Here is a 20,650-nt window from a genome sequence, read left to right as displayed (position 1 = left end):
ACGTCAGTCTGTTCGAGATCATGCATAGGATGTGTGTTATGAAGGAATGGCAGTAGACTACTCCAAGTTTACGTTAAAATTTGGCACTATGACTGTAGTAAGTAAAGTAGGCATTTTAGGAATGTCACGGCACGTTGGTGTGCAAGTAAAGGTAATGATTTACATGATGAAGTGATAATGTGGCTTTATATGAAATATGAGTAATAATTGACGCGTCATGGATATGATACAGAGTTGTTGATGATGTATGATGGTTGTAGTTATTGTTTCTTCGAGAGAGATAGTCAGAGTTGTACGAAGTAAGGTCTCGTGATTTCAAATGGTGTAGCTGAGAAGGTCACTGATTTCTAGCCAATTCCACACAATGATTCTGAAGCCTACGCAGTTTTACCTAGCTCAGGATATGATCTCGAGACGTGTACTGCAATGTTTTCTTTTATCCATATTAAGTTACCTAGAGAAGCATATATGTACTCTGGATAGATTTGAGCCTTCACTGATTTACTTAGGATGATCTTGAAAACTCTCACTGAATATAACTACATTTCTGTATAAATTTCAACCTATAGGCCGATCACTGGTGACCTAGATTTTCAAAGGAGAATCATTTTTCTTTTAGTTGGAGATAGTGTCATACGATTAAATAGATTTTCCATTGGTAGTATGTGTTATGATAACTCTGTATGACAAGTGTGGTGACGTTTCTTGCTACTTCGTACGCACGTAGTCTAATGTCAATAAGATAAAGTCATTTTACCTTAAGTTCATAAATTAAATCTTGCGAAAATGTTACTTATAGGGTGATTACGGCTTACAATGGACGTAGCTTAGCTCATGATGTGTAACACAAGGAAATATGAGCGTATAAGAAGCAACTAAGTAGGCAGAAATGAATGTTTAAAAGGTAAAACATCTACGAGTGTACTTGTCAAAACAATGCAAGAAGAGCTTTATAATAGCCTTATTGATAGTCTTAAAACTGCAGCCAGACAATCAGTCAGTGAAAATTTAAGTAATGTGACAATTTTTAGAGTAAGTTTTAGGTGTTATTTACCAGAATCAAATGCAGATTCAAAGAATAATTGACTTAAACAACTGGAACTCCATTTCTTAACTGAACATTAGCTCAGAAATTCCATTTGCGATTCTTTATTTCTCAAAGGAATACCACTAGAAAGACTGTAAATAATAGTTAATAGGATTTTTTATTTTCTTCTCTGAGGATGCATCCTATAGTCTTAATGTACTTAATTTTAATGTTGATTTTCTTGCCAAGAAGGCACTTGTAAATACCATTATCTGTGTTCAATTTAATTTATTTAGTCATCACCCAACTCGGTAGGTGAATTGAAAGAGAAGGAAAGGGTAGCTTTTTCAAGAATCTCCCCAGATGTTACATGTAATTTATACTAATGATTGATGATTTTGGAGATAAATGAGTTTTAAGAAAGGAAGCAATTTATGCCGAGAAGGCATTCATTTAGGTTGAAGTCGAAAGATGTGATTTCTCTAAAAGTTGTTGACGGACATGAATTATTAGGTTGACAAAGAGTCACTCATTACAAGAGCTACTTCATTAGTAAAAATTTGAAATAATTTCTTGAATATTTGATTTAATATTTAAATAAATATGGAATAGTGAAACCTAAACACTCTTTCTCTGTGTTCTTAGAATAAGGATTAGTTGTAAGACTGTAGTAGTAACAAGCGACGACGATTTCCATAAGAATTAATGAGAATGGTACCTAACTAGATACGAGTAAGAGACGTCTTTCTGCGTTAGTTAGAGACTACCGTTGGTCGACCTGGACGTTTTTCTGTTACGGAACTCACACCCGTAGAACTTAGTTACCAGAGTTTTTGAAGTTAGAGCTAGTCAGGATCTCTTGTGTCCATGCCTGGACGCGGGAACGGCGCAATATCTATTAAATTACTTAATTCTATGCCTTTCTTTACAATACTTCTACAGTTTAACACTAACAATTTTATGTCATCCCTACTTGATTTCCAGTTCCCTGTTCCCTTATCACCGCTCCCTAGGCCATCCCGTTTCCCCCAATGTACCTTCCTATTACCCTTCCAAACAATTTTCCTAACTTATACGTACCACTGCGGTTTAAATTAAGGCCATCTGAGTGCAAATCCCTATCTTCTACCCAACCATTAGGATCTAGAAATTTCACTCCCAGTTTCCCACATACCCACTCCATAGTCTCATTTAAATCCCCAGTCACCCTCCAGTCAGTATACCTCCTACACAGTATTCCACTAATAACAATCTCCGCTTTCTTAAACTACACCCGTGCTGCATTTATCAGATCCCACACATCTCGAACTATGTTCGTACTTATACCTGCTTGCCTTACGTTGTTGGTACCAACGTGAAACATTATTACCTTCTCCTTCCCCTCCTCCCTCTCTTCCACAGCCATTTCTAACTCTATTTCTTTCCAGTCTGCACCTCCTTCTTAGTCTCCATATCGTCCCCTTAGCCCTGCACCCCAATACGATCTCAGGGATGAAGTGAGAGTATACTTTACACCATATTTTACGACCGGGTGCCCTTCCCGACGCAAACTTCAGTTAAGAAGATAATGCATATGAAATGAATGATGATGATGGTGAAAAAAACAGGGTACAGAAGTGGAAGGAATCGGCTGTGGCTTATGAATAGGAACTGTCCGGCATTTACTTGGGAGTGCAAAACGGAAACCACAAAGAAATGAAAAGTAATTCTCAAGACAGCTGATGATGAGGTTCGAACCCACTCGCCTGCCGAGTGCTGAGCTTGGCTCCATTCCGTAGCATGTTAATATGCGCGGCTAACCCGCTCGGTGATACTATTACTGAAATATAATATAAAGTTATTTATCCAAGAACTGGTAATATCAAAATCTTTTATATTTGGGGAAAAAAATATTTATCTGAGGAAGGGGTGACAATCCCGCACGAGACTCATCATTACAACTTTGTCTCGCACTTTCTTGTAGTGCAATGTCGCCGATTAGATATTCTCCACCTTCATTATCAGAATCACTATTTATGAGGAGACATTCAATTTCTTCGTCAACAAGAGATGAATGTGTACTTCAAGACACCATGATGGCTACACGTAAGCAGGAAAGATGTTCCACTCCAACAAAGCTGAAATAACACAAGATTGCTTTCAAAACACGTGAAATGGAGTGGTGTATCTGCCTTACCGAACTTCATTTCCACGGAATCTCAAAGCATGACATTATATTGCGTTCATTTGTGAGATCGGTGAAGTATACACGCCATCAAAACATATATATAAAGGTTTGGCAGTGATTGGGTTAAGCTAACAGGCACACATTTGATGCCTGGCTTAACCTTACAAGGGCGTTACAGATTCGAGTTTGAGATTCGACTACAGACTTAACCTAATTAGACAAGATGAGACATGGTCCATGGGTTTTAGGATCTGAGCTTGACAATGGATGGTTACCATACACATTCTTTTAATAGGACTAGGGAGATGCTGTAAGGCTTATTACATGAGCTTTATTCATAGGGGCATAACACTGAAAGGTGACCTTGGACCATGGAGCTGAGTGACTGCAAAACGGGGAAAAGGCCAAAGGGTTAAACGGCTACAAGGCAAAAGGACAAAAAGTGTTAAATGGCAAAAGACAAAAGGGCAAAAATTGGCAAAAGCACTGAAAGTCAAAAGGGGTAAAAGCTAAAGGGCAAAAGGAATGAGCTATGGTCTAGGGCTCAGAGCTGAACTTGGAACAAGATGGTCGTATGGGACTATGGAAATAGCGAAGGGTGCATTATTCATAGGGACATACCTTTATAAAGCTACTTTAAAGTCCTGAAGCTGAGAGTCAAAGATGCTAGCGTGTGTGCCGAGGCGTAAGGTGCTGTTGGTTTTAAATGTTCGGAACCCTAAATTTTTGATTGTAACAATTCTTGTCAATAAGCTCTTATCCCTTATCTTGTGGAGGCTTTAATTTTGGCACACCTTGCCTCTTATTGTTTAATGATAGCTTGGCTTGGGTAGCTGTAGGCTTCAGTTCATGTATCGTTCTGTTAATTGTAGACCATTAATATTGTTTTTTCCTTGTCGGATTGCAATTGGTTTGGGGAATTTTCTACCATTTATTATTGTCATTTAAATTTATTTTTTTTATCCGTGTGGTTTTATTTGATGTTCAAGTCACATTTTGAGTTTGCGTGTGTCCGTCTTTCCATAATTGCTTAAACATTCACGTAAGTATGAATCGAAACAAAGTTCAATTTAACCAGATTAATACTCAGTTATTGACCAGAATTCTAATTTTGTTTTAGAAAGGTACACCTTAAAATTTAATATTAATTTTTATAAGTGTCTCAGTTTCATAGTAATAATCTAGAAAGGCATCAACTTTTCAGTATTCTTATTGTTTTATAGAACTGGTTAAATTTTTATTATTTAGTAATTTATTTAAAGTTATTAGTTATCAAATTTGTTGTTATTTTCATAAATATTATTAATTAAAAATGATAATTCTACTGTAAGCATTCATGAAATTTAAATCTTTATTCATTAAGTAAATATTTAACACCAATTCTAATTGGGTCCCTTCATTTGGTAGTGTTAGTTACTTTGACTTGGCAACTAGGTAAGTGCTAATTTAAGATCTTGCCCCCTTACCTGTCTATTATCCTGGGCCCCTTCAATGTTTTATGTTTGTAGGCTCCTGCCCCAAGGTAAGTAATTTTGAGCTTTGATGTTGTTATCTGTTGTTTTACTATATCCATTTTTGTGTCCTTGCACCATTGCAAAATGGGCATTGAAATACCCCATAGCAACATAGTCATACAGAAAGAAGGGAATGCAAATGCTATGCAGTGGACGATGGCAGTGATCAAATGTGTATCCTGGTAGTGACAGATTCATGCATGTAACAAATGTACAGGTGAGTAACGGTCAAAATACAAGGACTATCAAAAACACCATCCCTAACGAAGTATGAAACAGAAAGGCAAGATCATTGTTGATACGTTTATTTATTCATTGCAAGTTTACGTAATATTATAAATCATTATAGACTAGTAACACCACATACCATATTAGGAAGAATAAGAATAATTTTGCTTGCCACGAGATGGCTACAAAGTGCATAGTACATAAGTGATAGCTCACAGTAAGCAAGCATGTCACCTGCAACTTGTACCTACAAATAATTGTATTATCTAGAAATCAATAATTAATATAATCAATACGATTACAAAGGTGTTTCATTTGATAGCAACTAGAAAACCATCCAGTAACAGTAACAAAAGAATGTATCTTATAGAAACTCTGTGTCTGAGAATATTTACGAAGTCAAAAGTATTAGAAGGAATGATACCAGATCAGAAATGATAATATGGTAGAGGTGTTTCAAGTAATCCTAACTGCCACACAATACATAACGCAAGATCATGGAAAAACTTGAAGGAAATGTGAAAATTACGTAAGTAAACAGTCAATCTGATAACAAAATAAATTTTCCCTAGGACTATCAATCGTATGCATTGAAATGAAGGGTCAACTACTGATATCTGTTGAGCCATTTTCTAACTATTTTCATTACCTGCTGATGGCTTATCAAATTATGTACATTACCTGTAGAGTGTCTTCCTGTGTTGACCCTGGCTCCGTTAACTCAGATTTAACTTCTTTTTTAAGAACTACCACATCTGATACAAGTTCAATATTTTCCTGTGGAAAATGAGACATATTAGGTATGCACATAACACACACCTACAAATATAGTCACCAACAAATAAACATGATAATTCATTGCCTGCCAGTATTAGAGTTACTAATGTTTAAAGAAGATTTCTACCAGCACAGGATTGTTAATACCAATGGCTGTACTGATAATGGGGTTACAATCCTTGCTCACTCCTTATGTCAAAGAAAGGATGGGACTGAAAACCAAATATAAAATGATACACATTTTCTAGCCATATCAGAAGATATACTACCAGAAATAGAACTGGGGCTATCTTGCACAAAATGTCGAAGGAAACTGCCATAGACATTAACACTAAATTGTATGTACTTTGCTGGGAAAAGATATGGAATAAGGAATAAGGGCATGAGATCAAACAAAGGGGTGAACAGTCCTTATGGACCAGGAACAGAGAGAAGTATACGCTGATCGAAATAATAGCTGATTTTTCTTAAGACAAAATTCATTCATTTCCTTATTATTTGCTTCATCAAAAATATATTTTAATGAATGGTCTCATATTAGTATTGAAGTTTTAATATCAAATTGATTGTGATGAATGTCTGTCATTCCAAAATGAATTTCATTTCGAAGCACAATCTCTTCCTTTAAAAGTTATTAAAGTTTTTTCATGAAGTCATCTTAATTATGGGAAAAGGGAAAATGATTTAATTCAAGTTTCATTCACTTGAAAATATGAAAGTTTCCCCCAGAGTCTATTCTAAATATTTAAAACTTGAAATTGTTAAAGCCTTCTCTAGAGTCTCTTTAATCATTTAACACTACACAAAATATCGCAAAATGATTCGTCTTACAAACTTTGGTCTTATAGTTTCTTATGAATTGAAGTTTAAATAATGTGATAATATTGTTGGAATATTATAATTCCCAGTAAGAGTCAATAAATTGTTTGTTGAACTGCTATCCAGAATCTCTGATTCTAATATTCTACCAATGAATAGTTAGTCATGTGGAATTCAAAAAGAGTCTGAAAAACACTCATATCGCCTGTAATCTGGAATTCAGGACTGAATTGTGAATATATGCAGTTCAGCAAACAGCATGTCTGGTGGCCGGTGTCGTGATGTCATCTCCCAAGGTACCACATTCAACTCCCTCGTTGAGACCACGTCCCATGTCCCTCGCTGAAACCATGTCTCCAATCCCACATTGAAACCACGTCTTCAATCCCATGTTGACAGGTACACATGATTATAATAGGCACTTGTCGAGTTTTAATGCATTTTGCGTTGGATATAAAAACACAAAAAAGTTCAACTGACTAGTAATAATAATCGAGTGTCCTATCCGACCTATTTCACATTTATGCTTCTTTTTGCTATGGGCTTTACGTCGCACCGACACAGAAAGGTCTTATGGCGACGATGGGATAGGAAAGGCCTAGGAGTTGGAAGGAAGCGGCCGTGGCCTTAATTAAGGTACAGCCCCAGCATTTGCCTGGTGTGAAAATGGGAAACCACGGAAAACCATTTTCAGGGCTGCCGATAGTGGGACTCGAACCTACATTTCACATTTATGAATCAGACTACGAACACAGTATCATGTTAAGTGCACACTAGCAGTAAATTGTTAATAATTATTTTTTAGGAAATCATTGTTCAAAAAAGCACAGTTTGAGGATATTTACAAGTGTTTTCATACATAGATCACAGTCTATTTAAATGACCGAATGTTATTATCTCATGAATATCTACAAGTATTGTCACACTGAGATCAAAGTCTATTCAGAATGATGGAATGTTATATCTCGCAAATGTTTACAAGTCCTGATTGCGGTAGAGTAGAATGCAGCACACAACGCACATGTGACAAAAGATCAGTACATTGATAGTTCAAAATTTTAATTAGACTTGTACTTTAAAGCACTAGTATGAGATAGCCTGCTTCAGTAAATGATATATTATTTTACAAGAAAATGTCCATAACTTTCACACGTTTGTCAGCTGTAAATATTTTAAGTTATTCTGTCTCGAAGAAAATTGTAAGTTTTAAATAGTCAAGTTCACTTGAGTTAAAGCCAAAACATAAAGAAAGTTACAATCACCAGCACTGTTAAACACTTTAAAAATGGTGAGTTACCAGGTCATCATAGTAATAATTGAAAAATTTCTAAATCCAACACTGTTCACTGGAATATAAGTCCTAAGATAATTGAAGCAGAGTACTGCTACGCAATAACTATGTTTGACTTTCGACGTGTATATCCAAGGTCAACAGCATGCTTACGTGATTGCTGTGAGTTGAGAACTGTCTGACCAGGACAAATGCCTGCTTTTATATAAAAGCTGTGTTAGCTTTCCTCCCCTTATGATAAAATTGCATTGTTTACTGCGGAATAACTTTTAATTCCATGAGCTGATTTAAAAACAATTACAAATGTTGACGTTTAAATCATTGGCTACTGAATGGTGTAGTTCATTATTTGATATCTCCGCGGGATAAAAAGTTAGTAAATATATTTCCCGTATGTTCTAAAAGTGAATTACAGTATAAAATTCTAGAATATATTGACTTAACCAATTCAACATAGAAGAAATAAAACAGTAGCTGAACTAAAGAAAGGATGAAGAAAGATGCACAAAATTGAGAGGGAAATAACGACAATGTAGATAACGTGATCATGACGTCAGTCTCCAACATTGAAGTTCTGACGTAGATAGCTAGATGTTTGCCTGCCTGAGCCATGCTGTTGCAGTTCCTCGCATGTCGGGCCGTATTGTTGCAGCTAATTGACATTATAAATTATGCTTCAGGGCATTAATGTTTCCTGGTACAGTATTGTTTTCATATGTCCAATCATATCAATCAAATCTTAGAGGTTGTTTGAACTGCTTTTAAGTATTTTTTTTTTTTGCTAGTTGTTTTACGTTACACCGACACAGATAGGTCTTATGGTGACGATGGGACAGGAAAAGCCTAGGAGTGGGATGGAAGCGGCCGTGGCCTTAATTAAGGTACAGCCCCAGCATTTGCCTGGTGTGAAAATGGGAAACCACGAAAAACCATTTTCAGGGCTGCCGACAGTGGGGTTCGAACCTGCTATCTCCCGAATACTGGATACTGGCCGCACTTAAGTGACTGCGGCTATCGAGCTCGGTACTTTTAAGTATTAAAACAGTTCTAAATCTTTCCTTGTTCTCAGCATGGAGTTGTTTTTAGACAGATAAAAACACCTTGAAATATCTGAATCACATTTTCTACTGTGGTTTTGCTGAGATCACAGGGCGTACATGCTGCATTGGTACAGCTGTTTCGAACCGCATATTACAATGCTTCCACATGTGAAAATAAAAAACGATCATGGAAGGAGAAGGCTTATCACAGTCATATAGCAGGGAAAGATGTGACGTAGCCCAAACGCAAAGCGACTACAAATAAAACATTTTACTGCTACAAGAATGTTATGCTGTGTCCTGTGAAGAACTGTGGGGATGAGAACACCATCAGCAGTGTTGGAGTGTACACCTGCAGTTTCAAAAGCTCTTCTACGATCTTTTATGAGACCTTTAAAATTTTCACATGTATTCATAAAACCTTGACAGTACTAAAGAAGGTGAGGGAGGGAGTGTGATCAAAAGCTTACATTCTAATATAAGTTAATTTATTAATAAAAGTGAATTAGAGGATAAAATTCTAGAATATATGAACTTAACCTATTCAATACAGAAGAAAGAGAACAGTAGCTGAACTAAGGAACGGATGAAAAAAGATGCACAAAACAAAGAGGAAAGAAAAGTTAATTTTTAATGTGCCTGAAGTCCTTAAAGTGTCGGGGCACATTAAAGAAAATTTTCTCAGAAATCATATAGTCCAGAGTCTGTAGACATGGTTCTCTACGTAACATAGACACTGACCTGTATTGAGGAATAAAATGGGTTAACCACTATTCTGCCTTCCTAAATGAATTCAATGTCTGAGCAAAATACTTATTTTGAGCGGAATCACATTAAGATTTTAACTCTCGTATGCCATCAGCATATCTGCTCTTTCCTTAACACACATATCATCCAGCAGATTGTGGATGTGTGGGTAACCCAGAGTAATCACACCTCTGTTGACATTCTGTTTAGCTGACTGGTGTATCCAGTCTCAAGAACACTGATGAAAGATTTGTGATTCAACTTCTTCTACACTAATTAAGACAGGAGTAATAAATTTTTACATGTGGTGTTAATGGTGGTAGAGTGGTTTTGGAGGATATTGCTGTTTTAAACATGTACAATGGACAAACCATTCTCTATTACAATCAGAGGGGGAAAATAGAAGAAGTTTGACTACTAAACCAAACAACCAAACTCAATTCGATACTGACAGTAAAGAATACAGACTAACCCAACACCAAACTTAACACACTAACTAAAAGTTTCCAATAATGACACATATTTCTTTAACATAATTTTGAGATCTGTACAAGTTTGATGCAGTAGCATTATAAGATATATCAAACCTACAGTTCTTGATTAGGAGTGCGCACATATGTCAGGTTCAAGTTTGACACAGAACAAAACAAGAAATATCAAAGGTAGAGACCTTGAACAGCAAAACGCTCAGGTCTTCGATATGTTCAGACACATTTCCCTTCTGTAGTGCCTGTAACTTAGAAGAAAACATGAACACATTTATTCTGAGAATAGTGAGCACTAACTGCAGAATTTTGTCTCTAAGCAAATCTTGGGCAATAACACATCTATAAATTAGCAATACACAGAGTTTGCAATAGATTATTACTGCCAAGTCGCAGTTATTCATTAAACATCTCTCTTCCAACTTTCACGGTTTCCAAAGACTCTGAGGTGCCAGAATGACGTGCAGGAATTCACTTTCATGCTAGTACAACTACAGGCATGTGCTGGGAAAATACAGCTACTTCACATACCTCTAGACCAAACCTGAATCACAATCGCCACCCAGAAATTAGCATGTCATCAGTTTACCCTCTGAGCTATCAGATGAAGAGCCACTGAACTGAAATCCACACTCAGAAGATAGCAATGGACTGTCATTAGAGAATCAACAGACAAAGCAAGGAAAGGTGATGAAAATATCTTGCTCCTTATCCAAAATATTTCACTCCATCTCCACCTTCATCAGGGTGTTTGCTTTGGATGAGCTACACTCACAGCAAAATGCTAACGCTGAATTTACTACACGCTCACCCAACATCAGTGACACTGTACAGAAGTTTTGATGATGCAAATTTTACCTGGAATTTATTTTGGAGGAAAAATATGCTCATCATGAGAGCCAGGGGGAACTACTGGTCATAACCTAATTCAATCTAGCACCCAAGATTCTCCATCACTTCAGCGAATAGTAGCACTGCAATGGGCTGACATATGATAGGGAATAATGTCAATCCCACAAAAATTCTCATTATCAAACCATGCACAATAAATTCATAACCACATAACCTCCAGAAATCCATTTCAGTAACCAACAGAGGTAAACACTTAACAACAGACAGACAGTCAGTCAATGGGTACTTAACACAGGAAATGCCCTGAAGCTTCGATGTTGAGACACTGCCTATCACAAATTTCTCACTAGCTGGACCTAACCAAGGCTCCTTCACTATCAACCCCACAACATTAATTCAGCTTTTTGTCACCATCAAACAAGGAATGCACTGCCACCCACTAGTAAATGCTAAAGGACAATGTGCCACTCGGCAGCCCTAATCTGAGGGCTTATGCCACAACTACTGTTGTTCGTTGTTCCTAAGAGTTGGCAGCTTTTTGTAGCACACTATCACATATCACAGGCAGAGAAACAAAACAGAGACATACCATGCCTAGATGCCCATGGAGCATATGAAGACTGCTGGTGTTAACGTTGAGTAAGAAACACAGTAAATTTTGCCCCAGCCAAACTTATTCAGCTATGTGTTAAATTCTGATCTCTATAAAGTTAACTGGAATGGGACTTACAAGTGATGCATTTGTTGTTTCTTCAAGCCAGGCTGGTTCCTCTTTGATGTTTATTTCCAGGTCCATTTCACATTGCAACTGAAGTAGTTGGAAGGTACTGGGTTTGTTGATTACTTGCAATGACCTTGCACTGAAAAACATATTACCTTACTGCTGTCATTACTACTTAGGTTATTTGACAACACACTAAGCAATGAGCGTGTAATTTTACATGACTTTCAATATTATGTTCATACTAAAAAGACGTGAAATTTTACATGATTGTAGATTTAAAGATAAAAATTTCATGATGTTCCATTTTGAACTGTATCCCAATGAAATTGAAATAACAAATAACGTAGTGTAAACACAATAATCAAAGGGGGATGTTTCTTCAATTCCCAAAGTTTGAATCCAAGATGGTAAAATCACTGTCAGTTATTTAAAACGGAAGTATGAACGTAATAAACATGTTAAAATGTATACGGTTGGTATATCTGAAAGTCGCAAAGAAAATGGAACTCTTGTAGAGGCGTTGCTAATGATAAAACGTATGTCAAAGCTAGCGGAGTTCAGTAATTATGGTAGTCGATTGGATCTAAAAGACAGTCAAGTTGATGTTATAATTCCGTTGAAACATAAGTTGGAAGAAATGATCAGGATTTTTCGTACGGTGCGTATTAAGTACGTCAGGTTGTTTCAGCAACGCTAGCTTGACTCAAGGCCATCACAGTCTTAATGATATTATAACAAAAGGATCCATTTTAGTTTTTAAACTCTCGACATTTCATGTTCAACCACGTTTTAATCTTCAAAACTGTTAATTTACTTTCTTTTAACATACTTTGGTGCATTATCGTTGTTTTAGATGTTATTGTATAATGTTTTATGAAATCATTTTTCAACTTTTTAACCTATAATTTATAAGATTGGAATGACTCCATATGTATTATTTTTAAGATTGATATAGGCTGATGATGCCCGTAAGGAGGGTGAAACATGTACCATTGACTTTTATGTATTATGTATAAAACATTTTGACCATATGAAATAGTGGATCATATTGTATTGTATTGAACAGGTGGACTTATAATATTGTAATAATATTTGAGACATACATACCACTTAGGCGAGCAGCTCTTCTTCTTTCTCTCAATTCTTCCCAACCCAAACATTGCAACATTTTTGTAACTCTACTCTTTTGTCGGAAATCACCCAGAACAAATCGAGCTGCTTTTCTTTGGATTTTTTCCAGTTCTTGAATCAGGTAATCCTGGTGAGGGTCCCATACACTGGAACCATACTCTAGTTCGGGTCTTACCAGAGACTTATATGCACTCTCCTTTACATTCTTACTACAACCCCTAAACACCCTTATCACCATGTGCAGAGATCTGTACCCTTTATTTACAATCCCATTTATGTGATTACCCCAATGAAGATCTTTCCTTATATTAACACCTAGATACTTACAATGATTCCCAAAAGGAACTTTCACCCCATCAACGCAGTAATTAAAACTGAGAGGACTTTTCCTATTTGTGAAACTCACAACCTGACTTTTAACCCCGTTTATCAACATACCATTTCCTGCTGTCCATCTCACAACATTTTCAAGGTCACGTTCCAGTTGCTCACAATCTTGTAACTTATTTATCACTCTATACAGAATAACATCATCCGCAAAAAGCCTTACCTCCGATTCCACTCCTTTACTCATATCATTTATATATATAAGAAAACATAAAGGTCCGATAATACTGCCTTGAGGAATTCCCCTCTTAATTATTACAGGGTCAGATAAAGCTTCACCTACACTAATTCTCTGAGATCTATTTTCTAGAAATATAGCAACCCATTCAGTCACTCTTTTGTCTAGCCCAATTGCACTCATTTTTGCCAGTAGTGTCCCATGATCCACCCTATCAAATGCTTTAGACAGGTCAATTGCGATACAGTCCATTTGACCTCCAGAATCCAAGATATCTGCTATATCTTGCTGGAATCCTACAAGTTGAGTTTCAGTGGAATAACCTTTCCTAAAACCGAATTGCCTTCTATCGAAACAGTTATTAATTTCACAAACATGTATAATATAATCAGAAAGAATGCCTTCCCAAAGCTTACATACAATGCATGTCAAACTTAGTGGCCTGTAATTTTCAGCTTTATGTCTATCACCCTTTCCTTTATAGGGGCTACTATACCAACTCTCCATTCATCTGGTATAGCTCCTCTGACCAAACAATAATCAAATAAGTACTTCAGATATGGTACTATATCCCAACGCATTGTCTTTAGTATATCCCCAGAAATCCGATCAATTCCAGCCGCTTTTCTAGTTTTAAACTTTTGTATCTTATTGTAAATGTCATTATTACCATATGTAAATTTTATTACTTCTTTGGCCTTAGTCTACTCCTCTATCTCGACATCATCCTTGTAACCAACAATCTTTACATACTGCTGATTGAATACTTCTGCCTTTTGAAGATCCTCACATACACACTTCCCTTGTTCATTAATTATTCCTGGAATGTCCTTCTTGGAACCTGTTTCTGCCTTAAAATACCTAAACATACCCTTCCATTTTTCACTAAAATCTGTATGACTGCCAATTATGCTTGCCATCATGTTATCCTTAGCTGCCTTCTTTGTTAGATTCAATTTTCTAGTAAGTTCCTTCAATTTCTCCTTACTTCCACAGCCATTTCTAACTCTATTTCTTTCCAGTCTGCACCACCTTCTTAGTCTCTTTATTTCTCTATTATAATAAGATGGGTCTTTACCATTTCTTACCACCCTTAAAGGTACAAACCTGTTTTCGCATTCCTCAACAATTTATTTAAACCCATCCCAGAGTCTGTTTACATTTTTATTTACCGTTTTCCACCGATCATAGTTACTTTTTAGAAACTGCCTCATGCCTGCTTTATCAGCCATATGGTACTGCCTAAGTCCTACTTTTAAGACCTTCCTTTCAATCACATTTATTTTTAACGACCACAAAAGCAGCTTCATGATCACTAATACCATCTATTACTTCAGTTTCCCTATAGGGCTCATCTGGTTTTATCAGCACGATATTTTTCCCTCTGGTTGGTTCCAACACTTTCTGAATCAGCTGTCCTTCCCATATTAACTTATTTGCCATTTGTTGGTCATGTTTCCTGTCGTTCGCATTTCCTTCCCAATTGACATCTGGCAAATTCAGATCTTAGGCATGGATATCAAGGATAATTTAATAAAAAACCACCTATTCAATACTTTCCACGTTTAATGTGGTTATTATCTACATGATTTTATGTAGACTTGTTTGGTCAGGTACATGTTTCACCCATTATTTTGGGCATCTTCAGCCTGTAAACAACCTTTAGGTCAAGGTTTGGGAACTTTTTAACCAATAAATTCAGATCACCCGCTACAATCACATTTCTTTCCAAGTCGTTTCCCACATAGCTGACTATCCTGTCGAATAATTCCCAATCCGCGTCAGTGCTACCATTTCCCGAATTGTACACTTCAAATATATCAAGTTGCCTATTATCTTTAGAAATGAGTCTTACACCTAAAATTTCATGTGTCTCATCTTTAACTTTTTCGTAGCTTACAAATTCTTCTTTCACCGGAATGAACACTCCCCGTCCCACCATTCCTATCCTGTCTCTACGATACACACTCCAGTGCCTTGAGAAAATTTCTGCATCCATTATATCATTTCTCAGCCATGATTCAACTCCTATTATAATATCTGGTAAATATATATCTATTAAATTACTTAATTCTATTCCTTTCTTTACAATACTTCTACGGTTCAACACTAACAATTTTATGTCATCCCTACTTGATTTCCAGTTCCCTTATCACCGCTCCCTAAGCCATCCCGTTTCCCTGAATGTACCTCCCTATTACCCTTCCAAACAAATTTCCTAACTTATACGTACCACTGCGGTTTAAATGAAGGCCATCCAAGCGCAGATCCCTATCTCCTACCCACCCATTAGGATCTAGAAATTTCACTCCCAGTTTCCCACATACCCACTCCATAATCTCATTTAAATCCCCAATCACCCTCCAGTCAGTATCCCTCCTACACAGTATTCCACTAATAGCAATCTCCGCTTTCTTAAACTTCACCCGTGCTGCATTTACCAGATCCCACACATCTCCAACTATGTTGGTACTTATATCAGCTTGCCTTACGTTGTTGGTACCAATGTGAAACACTACCACCTTCTCCTTCCCCTCCTCTCTCTTCTACTTTCCTCAACATCTGCCTCAACCTAATTCCTGGATAACATTCTACCCTGGTTCCCTTTCCTCCGCACACGTTCCCCACGTGTCTAAAGATGGAATCCCACATGACCAGAGCGTCAACCCTACCCACCTCATTTGATCCAATCCCCTCCTGGTCAGCCCTATCTTTCCTGATAGCTGCAGAAGCTACTTCCTCCTCCCTTTCCTCCTTCCCATGAGCCTGTACTACCTGTCTTTTCCTATCCTCTACTCTACATTTCCCTTTCCTACCTTTTCCCTTCCTCCTACTTCCACACATCTCAGCAACAGTTCCCTGTCCCTCATCTTCCCTCTGTTGTTCTACCTGGAGTGACTCGTACCGATTTCGCACAGACACCTGTCCTGAATACTGATCCTGAATAGAGCTCTTAGCCTGCAATCTCCTTCCCCTTAGAACATTAGATCACCTGTCTTCTACAACTTCTCCTTTTCCTTCCCCTCCCTCTTGTACACCTACTGTAACCTGAACATTGTTTGAGGGAGTCCTATCTTCCTTCCTGTCTTCTGTGAGAATCCTAATTATCTCCCTAAAACTTTCCAACTCCTCCCTCATACTCCTCAATGCCTCGCCACACCCACAGTAAGTACACTGACACTCCTTAGCCATTCTTTACGGGGGAAAAATGAAAGTAAAAATAAAATAACTTATTTGCAAAAAATAAATGAACGGAGGGATATATTGTCTGAGACAGTACACAACAATAAGGTAATTAATATACGACTACACTACAATACTACTTAGTCGTGCTCTATATTTTTTACCCTACAACCCCTAACAGGATAAAAACTGCTGTTAATTACTGAATGTCGAAAGTAATACACAAGAACTACACAATTCCAAACTGCAATTAAGCCTATCCTAATTTCACCAATATTTTAGTAAGAGTTTCTACGGATACCTCTACTACACCAGTACTACACAAATATTTTACAATAATAAAATAAGCACACTAAATTCTAATAAGATATTACTCGTATACTACTGTACAGTACACTACAGTAATTTTTAAACTACTTTCAGACGTATCCTAATTACGATACCGGTACAGTACCGTATGTCACTACTAAGCACAACAGAAATGAAATTTGCAAGAACTACTGTACTCAAAGATTACCAACGAAGCTAAATGCTTAGACAAATTATTATTAGTATTACGGTCTAATAGATATACACGAAAGATAACACACAAATATAGCAGGCAAGATACGGCACTATCTAAATGTACTGTATCTATACTACAATGTATCTACACTACACTACACTGCGTTTGGTTAAATGCTTAAGTATCAAAAGGATTGCCGTACACGAAGAAAAACACGAATATAACTGGCAAGATACTATCAAATATATTATACCTTATCTTCACTACAATTCTACTGAAATGTGGTTATGTGATTATTACAGTTGGTGGATTACTATTATTTTCCCTACTCCACGGGATGGAGAAAAAAAAAGTGTCCTTAATTAGGCCTACTGAAAAATACGAAGTTGTCTACAATAATTTCTCAAATATTTATATCAAAGCTACTACTACTACTACTACTCCAGGGACTTGAACTGCAATTACTGTGATATATGAACTTTATTATTATTAGCTAACCGCTCATAAATACTGAAAGATCGAGGGCGCGAAATATAAATTACGGATACTTTAACTACCTGCTCAGAAGTACAAATGAATGGAATACAAGGTCAGCTGATTTTTATTTATATTTACTTGACTACACTACACCCTTTGTTCATGACTGTAGCCAACAATGCAATATTTGAATATGAGGAGCGACAATAATCAATAACAATACGACGACTGTTAACTATTACTGTGTAATCTCTTTAACTTCTTTTTAAATAGAAGTTTACAGGCGTATCGTGGTTTTTAATGTAGTAAATTATTACCTTCGCGATAGTTTGAACGGATATCTATACGAAATACCGGAGAAGTTAGTGCAGAGGTTACGGTACTATTCCTTATGATAATCTGCCTTTGTAAGTATAACCAACAAACCGACCGATATTTACAAATATTTTTAAAGTTAATATTATTACCTAAAGTATTTCCTAAACCTAAATTCGAAACAGGGTACACCTAGGTAGCCTACTTAACCTAGAAAACGTAATTTACTGAAGACCAACTGAATTACTTGTTACAACATTTAAATAAATATCACTACTCCCAATTCCTACCAACAAGCACTAAACACCACTATATAAACAGCACTAAATGAATCAGATATACACAAAATTAAGCTATTTCAGTAGGTTTTTCACTACTTTATCACTACAATAATGCAAGAGCTCTCTCAACAGCCAACCGTTCTCAAGCGCATCCCACTTCCACCAGGAAGCAGACTACATATCTATTGAGGAAACTATGATCAATTCAATTTTGCATATTCCATCATACGGGACACTACTAAAGAGTGCCACGTTTACTTGTTCTGCCCATCACTGGTTATTCTATTAATATATAATTGGTTTTACTTGCAAGTAACTACCTTGTACAGTTTCCAGAGACTGAATTTAGTCCTGAAGATTTTTCCTTCATTCGTAGTAGTGGTTTAACGTTTCACTAACATATCAAAGGTAATAGGCTAGGATTAGGAAGACAGGAGCATTAATTAAGGTTAATTAATGAAAAAATGGGGAAACCACGGAAACTATTTTCAGGGCTGCCCATCGCGGAATTTGAAGCTGTGCAAACTCATCGCCACTCACTCCTGAAGAAGATATTTCATAAACCAATAATTATGAGGAAATATGAAAGAGAGGCAACCTACTGATAAATAAAACATGAGGAGTAAGTACTGGATATAGCTGTGTTGTGGAGTAATGAATCTCCATAACAACACTTATATACCAAGAATTCTACATATTCAGATAATATTCCAGATATCCTAAACGGAACAACTCTGAAGATTTCGAACCCTACTACCATCTTTCGCAGCCGACAGTGTAAAGTAAAACTCAACATTCACTGCATCACTTTCAAATCCCACATAGAGGTAAATAAAACATGAACACAATAATTCAAATTACACACTACGCCTTGTAATTTCTTTCTGAAACTACCGTCCGCATTTCTTCACCTGCTCTTTCCTGTGTGTGTTACAACACGACTTGCCGGCACTTGTGAGACAAAGGTTCAAAAAGAAAGCTAGTTATACATTTTTAATTCTTAAGTAAAAGTAAAATTTAAGAAAATTAAATATAAAAAATATGTAGCGTAGAATGTTGAAGCAGAAATATTATTACGATTCTCAATTGAGATCTGTAAGTTTGGCAAAAGTAAATTATTGAAACTTGAACATTACTGACAATATGTTAGAGGTTGTGAACACACTGTAAAATGACAGAAATCACAGTTCCTCAATGAAGAAAATCTGTAACACAATTAATGGAATAAGATGTACCACTGGCTAATACGCGTCTTATATAACAAACCTCACACTTCGAAACAAAATCGGATATTTTCATGTACATTAGTTTAATCGAAGCACAGCGAATCGCGTCATGATATTATGTCGCAGGTCGTAATTTGGACGTTGCCAATCTCGAGTCATCATAGCATCCGTGGTATAAGTGGTGATTAAGTAAGAGTTTTAGAAATGTCTAAGTAGTAGATACTTTAGGTCTTGGCAGGCAAATGTTCACTAGACATGGGTTACATCTAAATGGTAATGGAAAAGCAACTCTCTGTAGACAAATTGCTACAATTATCAACAGAGATTTGCAAACTAATCTGTACTTAAGAAAACCCATACCACTAAAGTGGCACATGCAGGGAAACTTGCCAGAAAACCCAGACTCTTAAATCAAGATCTATGTACAAGGATCTGGGTTCCAGGGAAGTTCTCAACTCATGAGTCAAACGTTACCCAATTTCAACAGTCACGTTTTAGGGGGGAAGGAGATCTGAGATTGCTCTTGGTAAACTGTCAGAGTGTAGTAAATAAACAATTAAAATTCGGTACATTGATGGAATCTTATGAGACGGATGTGGTGATAGGAGTGGAATTGTGGTTGAGAGAAGGGGTGGGTAATACAGAAGTATTTCCAGAAGGGTATACAGTCTGTCGTTGAGACCGAGGAGATAAAATGGGAGGAGGGGTATTTATTCTGGTGAAGGAAACTTATTGTTCGCATGAATGGTTTACAGATGAAAGGGATGAAATATTAGGGATAAAATTAGTTTGTGATAATATGAAGGAGGTGGGAATTATAGGAACATATAAGCCTGGAAGAGAGGAAAGAGACATGGAAATATTTGAGAAAATAATAGATTATACTCATAAAAACAATAATGATACGGTAATAATTGGGGGAGATCTAAACTTGCCTGAAGTTGAATGGAATGGAGCTGCAAGTGAAGCCCATGAACAGAAACTGGCAAATAAGTTAATTTGGGAGGGAGGTTTTACACAAGTAGTACAAGAACGAACTCGTCTCAATAACTTGCTAGATGTATTCTTGGTTAAACCATGGGAAATTGTTGATAAAACTGAGGTAATTGAAGGAATAGGTGACCATAAGGCTGTAATAATGGATGTAGGACTTGTACTAAAAATGCTTAATAAGAGGGTCACAAAAGACAAGAAATTATACAGAAAAACTAAAGTTGATGAATTTGGGACTTACCTTAAATCACAATTCAGTTGTTGGATAAGTGAAGGGAATAATGTGGATACACTTTGGGCTAA

The 20,650-nt window shown here is 36.6% G+C and overlaps 1 protein-coding gene across 2 annotated transcripts in view; it reads right to left on the bottom strand.

Moving 5' to 3' along the window:
- LOC137503013 (zinc finger protein ZFP2-like) overlaps positions 1-19,111 on the bottom strand; it is a 46,091-nt gene extending 26,980 nt beyond the window's left edge. The window contains exons 1-3 of one of the 2 annotated variants that reach the window (XM_068230363.1): positions 19,040-19,111; positions 11,678-11,807; positions 5,618-5,713 (exon numbers count right to left, since the gene is read on the bottom strand). In XM_068230363.1, coding sequence (XP_068086464.1) covers positions 5,618-5,713; positions 11,678-11,743 — 162 coding nt within the window. In that variant the 5' untranslated portion in view covers positions 11,744-11,807; positions 19,040-19,111. Of the gene's footprint in view, positions 1-5,617; positions 5,714-11,677; positions 11,808-12,778; positions 13,028-19,039 lie in introns of those variants that run through there. The other variant, XM_068230362.1, reaches the window with a different exon arrangement.
- Between the last annotated feature and the right edge of the window lie 1,539 nt (positions 19,112-20,650).

The sequence above is a fragment of the Anabrus simplex genome, chromosome 14, assembly GCF_040414725.1.
Source record: "Anabrus simplex isolate iqAnaSimp1 chromosome 14, ASM4041472v1, whole genome shotgun sequence".
Lineage (NCBI taxonomy): Eukaryota > Metazoa > Arthropoda > Insecta > Orthoptera > Tettigoniidae > Anabrus > Anabrus simplex.
Note: the sequence above shows the minus strand (reverse complement) of the source record. Positions and strands in the feature narration are given on the sequence as shown.